Raw genomic sequence first — 12,266 nt, 5'->3', positions numbered from 1 at the left:
TACATTTTTGTATTCTTTATGGATCATCAACCTTTTTTGTATTGGAACAAACACCCTCTGCTATTGGGAAGATTGTTGATTCTTATTGGAGTTTGATTTCACAGTGGTTGTTTGTAAGTGGTGATAGGATATTCATGTTGATCGTTTATAAAGAGTTCCCAATCGAGAGCCACTAATTGGAGTGCACACTAACATAATTTTGGGAACACAAAATGGATTTTCTTGTGAGATTTTATAGTCAGCAATCAAGTGATGCCAAGATAAATTATACTACCACATAGTGAGAAGGGTTAGCTATGGTATATGCTATGAAGAAATTTTTTCATTACATTTTGGCTAACATTTTTGTATTCTTTATGGATCATCAACCTTTTTTGTATTGGAACAAACACCCTATGCTATTGGGAAGATTACACGATGGTTGTTGATTCTTATTGGAGTTTGATTTCACAGTGGTTGTTTGTAAGTGGTCATAGGATATTCATGTTGATCGTTTATAAAGAGTTCCCAATCGAGAGCCACTAATTGGAGTGGATGAAAATTATCAATTGTTCCACCAACTAGACTTAGTACTTCCAGAGTGAAGGGGTTGCTCACTAATGGACTTCTGCTAGGATGTACCAATCAACAAAGATATGGCTAGAGCACATAAGGTTATGCAAGATAGCTTATGGTGGCTAACTTTATTCGGAAATGTGGTCAATTTTATGAAGCTGTGTAATGAATGTGGGAGGTTTTCAATACCTCGTGAAAATGATAAAATTCCTCTAGCTCCTATCATTATACAACAACCTTTTGAAAAATGGGGTATCGACTTCATAGCTTCAAATTTAGTCTTACAACCAAAACAACATAGGCATCATTGTCTGAATAACATACCAAATGAGATGAAGCCAAAGCTATACACAAAAGGTTGATGTGAGGATAACTACAAAATTATTAAACATTTTATCAACAAGGTGTGAAGTTCCTACTTACAAAATTCTTAGCATCACAAGTCATCTCCTTATTGTCCTCAAGCCAATGATCAAGTAGAAATCATTAACAAGACATTATGTGTGTTATTATTACAAAGATAACTTAAGCTAGTATAAGTAGCCTAGGAGCATAAGTTCACAACTACACTATAGGCTTATTGCATAGCTTACAAAGTGGCTAAAGTAATACGTTTTCAAATCTAGCCTTCAAGCTAGAAGCAATCATACCCATGGCGTATATTATACCTGGTCTAAGGATAATTGTTTAAGAATGAATAACTAGAAACACACTCTCTCTCTCTAAAAGACTAGTAGCCCTTAAGAAGATTGGCAAAACAAAATTAAGAACTGCACACAAAATGATTATTAAAAAATTGAGACAAAAGTAATCATTGGTGGGGCAATAATCCTAGAGATAAGGAAATTAACCAAGGTGACATGGTTCACCAGTATAGTATACAAAACGGTAAAGGTAAGTTGAAGTACAAAGAAGTTAGTATGGAAAGAATGGTGAGGAGTGGGAGGAGACACACAGTCGACTATGATGGATCAAAGAAATCCATGGTGTGCATGTAGAGAGAGAAAGAGATAGTGAGAGAAAGACAAAGCTCGAGAGATAATTGTTACATGACTCAAAATGATTTATATGATTGATGTACTTTGAAGTTCACCAAGTACGTGCTTTATAGGTTGCAAACCTTATCTTTTGACTCAATCAAACACACTAGGTGAGTGACACATGGCATGGCCATTGACATTACTACTACGTCACACATACATAATATCTTATCTACCTAAGGGTGGGTTCACACACACACACACACACACACACACACACACACACACACACACACAAATGGGTATACATAAACAGGGTACACGCACATGTACATGAGGCTCCAAATACCAACAAACCCTCCTTCAAAAGCAAAGGTGGAAGTGTGATGAGGAACTTTCACACTAGGCAGGAATACACATGCTCCAACTTTGGTAAGAACTTAGCTTGTTTTAGTTGCAGGCTTAGAGGCTCATGTTACTTGCCTCATAGGCTGGTAAGCTTGACTCAAAAGATGGTGAGCTTGGCCTTAATAGCTCAACACTAGCATGGCTTAGAGGCTTAACATGCATGGCTGAGAGGTTCATGTAGCTTATCCCCAATAGAGACTCAGAGTCCAAGGTTACATTGGGAGTTAGTGGTCCATATCTAACATTGGTTTCAATCACAATATCCCCTCCTTGTTTTAAAGATGGGTACACTGGAATCAAGGAGCATTATAAACCTAAAAGAGAAAAACACACACACGGATTATTTTTCGAATTTTGGGGGGCATCTAGCAGGTAGAGAACACTTGACTTGCACACACATAAATATTGAACACATAGAATTTCGAGGTAGATTCCCCCCCAGTGCTGATGATGTCACCCTTTTAGTGGCATTGTTTCTATGGCTCAACAACTTGGAGCTCACGTGCAAAATATGATGAGGCGCATGCCGATGTGGATGCAAATCTCGGTGAAGCCCTTATTGCTAGCGATGGGGAAGCCCATGACGATGATGATGATGATGATGATGATGATGATGATGATGTTAAAATGGATGAAAGCCATGATGAAGCCCAAGCTCTTCGAAATCTCTTCTTTTTTTTTGGGTGGCCCATAAACAAATTTCATTAGGTTTTAAAACCTTATATCTTCTCTAATGCATAGCCTTCAAAACATCAACGGCCAATGATGGCTTTTATAAATTATTTGTTGTGAGGCTTAAAGAATTTTAAAGCCTCTAATAAGGCTTTGATAAGCCTTAAGGCTTATAGATGTGAAGGTTGAAGCCGGCTTTGATAAGCCTCATAAGACTTTGGGTGCCAAAGAGATGGAAGGATATTTTAATGGATTAACTTAAAGCATTATTATAGTCCTTTAATTGAAGATATGTTCTTTCAAATCCACACGCAAAAGGAGGATTACATTAAAAAAATTTATATTTTAATGTAAAGGATTAATATGGTTGTTTAATTGAAGTTTGTTATTCTAAACCCACAAGAAAAAGTAGAATTAGAAGCAAAAACTTGAACTTAAAAAGGCTCAACAAGAAGCCAAAGCCAGGGAGAAGAGGATGAACCTCCCTATAATGCCATATCCACTAGGATGAGAAACAAATAACCTTTCAAACAATGGCTCAAAAGTTTAAACTATTAATGGAAAACTAGGTGGTCTCACACCTCCTGAACAAGCCCACATGCTGCTCTTCCACTTATTAAAATATTATCATCAACCAAGTTCTTAGCCTCTTCACCATGGATGGTTACCAAGTCCCAATATAACATATTCTATTATGCTCAAAGCTTGAGGAAATAATGAAAAGTAGCTCTGAGATTACATCAACAAACTTGACTCCCGTGGAGAGCTCTGGCAAATTACAGGTGATGTAGTATACACCACCACAAGAAATGCTAGCTTCTTCTTCTTCTCCTGCTAAATAAGTGATGCAGACGAGCTTCCCCAAGTATACCTACGTTGCTCTCAACGTCCAAAAACCTTTCCAAGGAGGCAATGGAGTGGCTAGCTTGAGGCCGGGGGTCACCTCCATATTTGATTAGAATCTCCAGGTAGTAGACAAGACAAACATTCTGTGTGTATAAAAGAGAGAGCACTCTCAAATCTTGGCACAAGCACTGCTGTTAAGCGAATTGGCTGGAAGCCTTAAAAACCTTCAGTTATTGTTGCTGAGATTCAGAAGAGCAGGATCTCTCGAGTGAGTGGGGATTTACCCAAAAACACATTTGAGAGCATAACCCAAAGGAAAAGAGACATTGCATTGCTTGATAAATAATTTATTGCTTGTTACATTATTATAGATCTCCCTGTAAGAAAATACAACTCGCGATTGTGCCACACAAACAGCAAAATCTAAATCTTCAAAAGACGCGGGAAAATCTCATGGACCACCAACGACTGCTTCGTTCCTCAAGAACTTTGAACCTTGTGTGTTCTGTTTGATGCTCAGTACCAAAGTGTGTAGAGAGTGAATCATCAACAACTTAACTGAGTGTTTTACCATCACATCTTTTAGTGTGGCTTCTTTCCTATAGAAGATGAAATCATGCCTTAATCACCTTGCTATGTGCCCAATTCGAGATGTAAATGGTATCAATAGGCCACCATTTTCACTCCAAGTCTTAGGAGAACTCTTTCATCATGAGTAATTAACACTATGTAGCAATCTCAATTTAATGAATGAGTCTACACCAAGTTCTCCAACTTAGAAGCTCCTTCATCCTAGCTCATGCAATTGGTGACTTAAGTCCAATTCACAATGTTTAAGGATGAGCATCCCACATTTAAAATAGTTGATAAAATGATGTGAATAGCATGACAATGGGGTTCCATTCTCTGCAGCAGCACACCACCTTTCTATTCTTCTAATTGGTAATCCCCGGTCTGATCCACGTGCTCACCACAATAGAGGCAATGCAACATGTTGCTTTAATTGTGGTTCAGTATCAAGGATGGGCACCCAGAAAGGGGGTCTTCCTCCCTCCCTCCAGAGCTACCCCACATGGAGAATCAATGTACTGGAGCATGACCATCAATGGGAACAATGGTTTAAAGGAAGAAAGGTTACATGGGGAATCAATGTATTGAAGCATGTCCATCAATGGGAACAATGGCTTAAAAGAAGAAAGGTTTAAAACAAAAATCCATCCCTTCAGAGATAAAGGTGTAGCACTGAAGAACAAACTGTCGACTCGCGGAGAGCAGCAGCAAGGCATGTCGGTCAGGCCTCTTGCTCGTGCCAGGATAAGCACAAGCGCTTCTTCCCTCCTCCCCTTCACTCAGGTGAAGAGACACAGTTACCTCCTTTCCACATTCACTCTGCCCACTCTAGCACCCATAGCACACCATGCTGGCACAGCAGTGAAGCCCCCACCCACAGATCGTGCAACTTACTGTAACCACATGAGCAGTTGTAGCAAGACAGCACCCACCCACTGCAATTTCATGGTGTGACCAACACCAAGGCTTAGCAACATCCACGTACATTGCCCCCATGCGCTCGTGATAGAAGAAGCTGGAGAGAATGACTAGTAATCGTCACAGCCAATGCCCTATAGCATACCCCTCCCAGTTGACGACACCATTTAGAGGTCATAACCATGTGTGTGTAGACAAAGCAACGCCACGCAAGGTGAGGCAACCTCTCAACACGGCAAAAAACATGATAGAAAAAGCAAATGGTTTCATTGTGAGCTTGCTTTTGTCACCCTCTTTCTTGAGGAATTGAAAGATGGCCCTTCTTATCCTTCACAAGCAGCAGGGCTTCTATATAAATTCAACAATAGCCACAGGACCAGTATAGATCCAGACCCACACAAGGGATGCTCAATGCCCCTCCTCGTGCTTACATAAATCTTTAGCACTATTTTTATTGACACACATGGGATAATTAATGTAGCTCTCTGCTTATATGTAACACTCCCTTGGTCCATGGGACACGTCCAAGGACCAAATGTGATTTAGAATACAATTCTGAAGCCAAGTGAATGTGCATGTGCATGCACGAGAGAGTGAATGAGTGTGTGTGTGTGTGTGTGTGCACGTGCCCATGAGAGAGAGAGAGAGAGAGTTAGAAAAGAATATCCTACATAAAAACACAAACCACACACACACACACGCACGCACGGACAATTCATTTACTAAGATGAGTGCAAGAGAGAATCGTTGTACTAAGATACAATACAACTGCAGCATTCTGAGCTTCGTAACTAATAAAATGCATGCAACTGCTTGCGTACACACGACCCACCTCAAAACCTATTTTTCATGGCTGATTTTCTGTCAACTCTACTTTGCATGTTACAGAAGTTACCTTCTTCAATTTACATTTTAGAAATGCCATAAGAAATCAGGCAAGATACACACCGCACATTTTTAAAAACTCAAAAGGGTGTGGATATTTTGCCTGAGAGGCAATGTTTGCCTCGTGCAATAGCACCACAAGAATATAGTAGCTCATCACCCAAACACTGGCACCAGACTCGAAATGAAATCATGGAGTGGATTGTGAATACTTTCACACCAACACTGTAGGTACCTGAGCTTCTGCATGGCACTATAACAGCTTCGTTCCAAGCAGTAAAATATTGGTGCTACCCACCCAAAACCCACTGCATTCAACCTCTCGCTCTTGCATCACCTGGAGTAAATCGAGGCAGGTTGACCAATGAGTTGACTCTAGTAACACCATCCAGCGCACTCCATTCTTCTCCATGAGCCCCTTCAAGAAGGCTAGCACTTGCGACCTCAGCATTTACAAGATTGCCAGCCTGGTTTGAAGCACCTTCCCCAGCATTGCCAAGGGATTGCCTTCGAGAAGATTCCACTTCTCTGAGGCTCTGACAAGCGACATCAACTTCAGCTTTGAAAATACCTTCACTCTGTTCTGAAAGCAAGTGTGACTGGCTTAGAACTCCAGCATTGATGCTAGGAAGAACTCTTTGTTGGCATACTTCCTTTGATGTATCGATATCAGAACATTCCATAGTTAAAGGTTTCTGAGACACTATGGAGACACTACGTTTCTTTGACGTAATCAACATGCTCTGTTTCTTCAGGCTTCGTGCAGAATGGACAGCCAACATGTCTTTTGTGAACAAGCAAACAACAGCACAGTCATCGACTTTTGATGTTGGAAATTTAGATCTCCATGCATGCACTGCCATTTCTACCACTACTCTTGCAGCAAGTGGCCGTGCAGATACAGATGAAACGATGTCTACCACTTCTTCATTGCTAAGTACATCCCAAATCTGTTACAAAGCAAACCAACAAAACAATCAGAAACAAGGCCACAAACAAGTGAGAAAGAGACAAGGAGGAAAAGAGCCTCTTGCTGCAACATTGTGCAGCCAAATAATGAGAGCAGCAGCAAAGGGCAAGCCCATAATGTAAAAACATCAACATGGTTGAAATCAGATGGCAAGAGACCCTTAACAGCCCCACCAAAGAAGGGGCTATAGAGAAATAACGAAGACATGCCCAGATAGTATATTATATAACTTAAAAGCCGATAGGGTTCCGATCAGATGGCAACAGAGAATTAGAAGGGTAAGAGAACAGGGATATTGATGCTTTTAGAAACTAGCGAATTCAATGACCACCTAAACATTTCTAATAAGTTTCTATACACTACTTACTGACCCCATCTGTTGCCAACACAATGAATTGATCTTTATCAGTTAGTCGGCGGTGTGTGACTTCAGGGACAGCAATTACGCCGAAATTTTTAAGGCAGAAGTCTCCAAAGGCCCTTGCCATGGCCAAACCAGGGGAGTTGTCATGAGGCAACCAAACTCTGTGCACGTCAGGCTCATCCTGCAAAGCAAACACTCGTCCTCTGCATTGATGAATTCGTTCTGCTTCCTCTGCAACAGTTTTAAATGAATTCTCATTAAATGCTTTTGTTTCTCTGATGCTGCAAAAATGGCTGAACATAACAAACCAACACGAAATAATGTTTCAAGGACATCAGTTTAGCATGTGGTATGTCACTGTACTGCATGAAGTTTGAAAAGGTGGATATGAAAATAGACAGCAAAACTTACGAGGTAAATTGGGTTTTAGATCAACAGTAAGCTGTACAGCAATGAGAGAACCATCATCAGATTTCGTTCCTAATACTGCACGGGAGTCTCCAACGTTCCCTATAATCACATCATTACCCTGGAAAGGTGCAGGGATACCATTCGCTTCAAAGAATCAAAAGGTAGTTAAAACTATGGCATGCAGCCCAATCTGCTTCCAGCCTGTAACCCGTTTAAGACAAATGCTTGCATACCTGCTTGACAAGTGTAACAGCTGTTGTTCCACTGCAGAAACAATCGACATTGGGTCTTCCCTGAAGCTCCTTGTCCATCAGCATGTACGCATTCAAGAAAGACTCCTTCCACAAAGAGAAAAGCTTGGGGCCAATCTGGCAGCCTCCGGTGTCCTTGATGGATTCTTTGTTGACACTTCTCTCATCATCCTTGGTTGCTTCTACCTCCGAGTCTTGAGCAGAAGTATTTCTGAGTGTGTGAAGGTTGGATGCTAGCTTTGGGGGCAGTAAATCCCGAACAATTTGAGCCACTAAATGCCCATAAGGTCCATGTCCATCAAAAACTCCACAGAAAACTGTATCCTCTTGACAACCAAAATCCTGCAAAAGCCAAAGAAGCGAACTGATCAAACTTCTTTGAATCTCTTACACGCTTTGTACAACGATAATATCATCATGATATCAAGGCTGCCAGGTACAAAATTGACAAAGGTATATGCCATATCAAACTACCACAGTTGTAGGTAGTTGAAAATCCTCAAAGTCTTAAGAAACTAGTGCAGGGCAATCTACACTGATGACAGAGAGTAAGAAACAGTTTAAAAGAGTAACTTTGACAGTACTTGCACAACTTTTCCTACTTTAAGAGTCATCAGAGGGAAGATGTGGGCTGCCCAACCAGCTGCTTTCATTCACTGGAAAGATCGACAGGATTTCTACACATCAGCAGCTGCAGAACAAATTCCACTCAGTCTGATGTGGTGGAAATCTGTGAACTTCCCCCTTGCCATCATGAGCAAAAAATTTCTGCCAAGGGAGTCGCTCCTCCACCCCCCAGCGCAGGAGAGGAGATCAGGGCCGTTCAATCAGCAGGAATGAATTAGCAGAGTAATCACCAGATTTGGCCAACTAAGCAAGCGGAAGCTTATCTAAGGTTCGCTGACGTGTCGCGCACAGCTTTGATCACCTGTTGTCCCCATCGGCAGCAGAATCTGGCTCCATTAGTCTAGCTCCCCATCTGCTGCCCATCGGCCATCACGGCCGGAAAAGGCTCCTGGCTCCCGCTGGACTCAGTTTTCGCTTCAAAATCAGGTGTACAGGAGGTCCGAGCTTAAAGTTCAAGACCAGGAAACATGACAAAAGGTAACAGAAACATTACCTCCCAGACAATCATAGCGTCTTGATTAAGCCCCTTGCGTCCCTGCTGAGAGAAGAGGCAAGCAAAGTTGCTGGCCCCATTCGCGCTAAACTTCTTGGGCACACACGTCTCCTTTGCCGAGGAAGTGGCAGATTTGAACTCCTCTCTCGCTTCCCTCCCGATCTTGTCTCTCGCACGCTTGGTGGGTGTGGCGGGTACTGGCACTGACGCTGCCAGGTCCTGCGGCTGCAGATGCTGCTTGCGTTTCGCGGAGAGGATCTTCTTCTTGGTGGCGGAGGCGGCGCCGTCAATGGTAGAGGAGGAGGAGGACATGCAAGTCCCCATGGTGAGGGTGAGGCGAACGCGCCCCCCCGATGGTGAGTAAGTGGTGAGGCTTCCTTGGATGCTGATGCGCTGCACCTCCAGGTCTGTGAAGGGGCCGTGGTAGGAGACGATCCTCTCGATGAGGCGCAGAAACTCGCGCTTCCAGGAAGCCCACCTCTCAGAGATGCTGGGGCAAGGATACGCCAGAAAGCTAAAGCAATCGCACATCACCCCTCGCAGCCTAAGCCTCTATACACGCACGCGAGCGCGCGCGGGGTGAAAACACAGGGAAGCAAAGAAGCCTGAGTGGATCAAGCTTGAATGTTGGGCGATCAATGGCACGACAGGCAACGATCTTCTGGCGCAGTACTGAGACTGAGAGATTAAAACCCATTTGCACCTTAGTGAAATAACGGCCCCTTTTAAAAATGATCGTGTAATGTAATGCCCGGTATGTGGTGGAGGTATTAGCCAGGGGCGCCCACAAGGCCATCTCGCACTAAGTAAGGATAGATGCCCCCCCCCCCCCCCCCCCCCCCCTAAGGGGCCTTTCAAAAGAGTTCCCACGGGCCTAGGCATATTTGTTAGGAAATATATTTATAGGAGCATGTTCATAAGTTTCTCCCAAGGCTTATCTTCACAAGTTTGATATGTCCGTGGGACCTCCCTATCCTCTATGCAGTTATTTTCATAAGCAGTGAACAAATGCAAGTTTCCTTTTAGATGTGAGTAGGACTACATTTAAAGGCAATACATCATTCTGCATTTGTGAAAATGGGTGCTTAAATATAAACTACTTCACATAGCCCATGCCCCCTTGCTCTATAGGGCTCATAATTGGGGATATAGCATTTTGCCATTTGTGTAGAATGTGTGTCTAGAATAGCCCATGCCCACTTGCTCTCAGGGCCCACTATTAGCACACATATTTTTCTCCAACACAAACATGGTATACCTTCTAAAAAGTTATACAAGTAGGGCCAAGGAGGATTTATGACCATGTTATATACTAGGCCCACAAGCCCATGGCTCCCTTCCAAATTTCCAATTGCCTGAAAAGTAACTTTTTAAGCCTCACATATATCTCATTAGTCAAGGAGCAACGTTTATCTTGTTGGTGAAAAGTCATTGGAATGCAAAGGGCCCACTAGTAATGGCCAATCAAGCGGAGAATTTTCTCCAGAGTGGTCAAGTCATGGATAGTAAAAAAATAAACAAATCCAACCTGCATGGGCCTAGAAGGAGCCAGTTTTCACACGATATTTTGAAGCAACCACCGCTAGTAGCCAAGGGGTGGCTTGATGGTGGTATTTTAAGCCAACCCTTGCAACCTAGTACTAGTTCAAAATACCACAAACTACTAGATAAAATGAACGACGTGTCAAATTCTTCTTGCTTATGCACAATCTATCTCCTCCCTACGCACATTTGTCCTTTGTCGTTGAATTCTCTCACACGACCAACAACTTTATGCCATTGGAATTAGCTCAAGGTAATGAATTTATGATGTCCACCAACCAAGACGTCATTTTAACCACTTTGTCCACTTGTGAACCCACACATCAAATTTTATAATGTATTTGCAAGATGAAATTTTTTGGATTTTTATATGGCTGAACAATATTGGTGGTGCTAGGGCCAATTTAAGCTCGCATGTATGGGGAATAAAAGGCACTAATACAAGTGCAATTGTAACAAAAGCCTAGCAAATATTATGGATCCACTTTAGGAAGATTTGACTCACTAAAAAACAAAAAAAACTAATGGTTTCACAAGGTAGAATGTAAGAGAGTGATGTGTTTGTTCTAGTGGATGCCATGTGCCATTGGCCCCTCACATTTATTTTTAGCACACCATCATGTCACATGTGTGTCCCTCATGTGGCGTGTCCTCCATGCACCTATGTCCCTCATGTGGCGTGTCCTCCATGCACCTATGTTAAAACCACAAGAAGACTTAAGTCCCTCATGTGGCGTGTCCTCCATGCATCTATGTCCCTCATGTGGCGTGTCCTCCATGCACCTATGTCCCTCATGTGGCGTGTCCTCCATGCACCTATGTTAAAACCACAAGAAGACTTAAGTTATCCTAGCCAATCGAATAAGGATGGGCTTAAATGGGAAAGGTCCCTTGTCAAGTGGCTACAATTTGCAAAAGTGATGGACACCTTTCTAGTTTATTATAAGTAACCCCCCTCCCGCCCAAAAAAGGGGGAAAAAACCCATCTCTATATTATCTTAAGGAAGAGTTTCACAAAGTTGCCATGTGGCAAGAATTTGGAGGTTTGGGAAGAGGAGGAGGAGGTTTGGGTAGAATTTGATTTTGGAAGCCTCAAAAGACATGAGAAGCATAGGTTCCCAACTAGTTTTGATAAAAGGGGACATGGGCCATGCTTTTTAAGTCAATACAATTATGATATTCTAAGTTGTCAACAAAAGCAAGTAGCTTATTAAAAGAAATTTTTAGCATGCCTTTGTAAGGTAGGTCTAAACAATATGCTAGAACATCCAAAAACCAAGGTGGCATGTATAGTATGGTCTCGCCAACTTAAACCCCAAAAAATAAACCACCACACACTTGGCATTTATGTGCATGCATGTTCTATTCCTAACATGCACAAAGATATTCATACACCATACATGAAAAATACATGTTCTTGACCATTTTAACCTTGAAAAGTAAAGAAAACAATTAGCCCTTGACCTAATGGGGTATGACTCCCAAAATAATGCATACTAACTTCATATTCCTGCATAGCAAGACCCAAAAAAATTGGGATGGGAAAATATAAAAAATCCTACAATCTCTCTCTCTCTCTCTCTCTCTCTCTCTCTCTCTCTCTCTCTCTCTCTCTCACACACACACACACACACACACACACACACATGCATGCGCAAGGTCAAATTATGTTGAAAAGAAGGGATTCTAAGTGGTTAATTAGGGACATTAATTTGGAGAAATTTGTAAAGCATGTTAGTAGGATATGGTGATAACATGTAATTGTTTTTTTGTG

The 12,266-nt window shown here is 42.0% G+C and overlaps 1 protein-coding gene across 1 annotated transcript; it reads right to left on the bottom strand.

Annotated features, from left to right (window-relative positions):
• Nucleotides 1-5,677: 5,677 nt before the first annotated feature.
• On the bottom strand, nucleotides 5,678-9,825 carry LOC147628360 (putative protein phosphatase 2C 34). The gene is made up of 5 exons (XM_086813450.1): nucleotides 8,951-9,825; nucleotides 7,813-8,172; nucleotides 7,580-7,697; nucleotides 7,176-7,399; nucleotides 5,678-6,784 (listed from the first exon to the last, which is right to left on the bottom strand). The coding sequence occupies exons 1-5, from the start codon at nucleotides 9,479-9,481 to the stop codon at nucleotides 6,149-6,151; spliced, it is 1,869 nt and encodes a 622-aa protein (XP_086669576.1). The 5' UTR covers nucleotides 9,482-9,825; the 3' UTR covers nucleotides 5,678-6,148.
• Between the last annotated feature and the right edge of the window lie 2,441 nt (nucleotides 9,826-12,266).

Source organism: Cibotium barometz, chromosome 19 (assembly GCF_041138505.1).
Source record: "Cibotium barometz isolate CiBa-2024 chromosome 19, ASM4113850v1, whole genome shotgun sequence".
Lineage (NCBI taxonomy): Eukaryota > Viridiplantae > Streptophyta > Polypodiopsida > Cyatheales > Cibotiaceae > Cibotium > Cibotium barometz.
The sequence above is the reverse complement of the archived record's forward strand: the minus strand, read 5'-3'. Positions and strand labels throughout refer to the sequence as shown.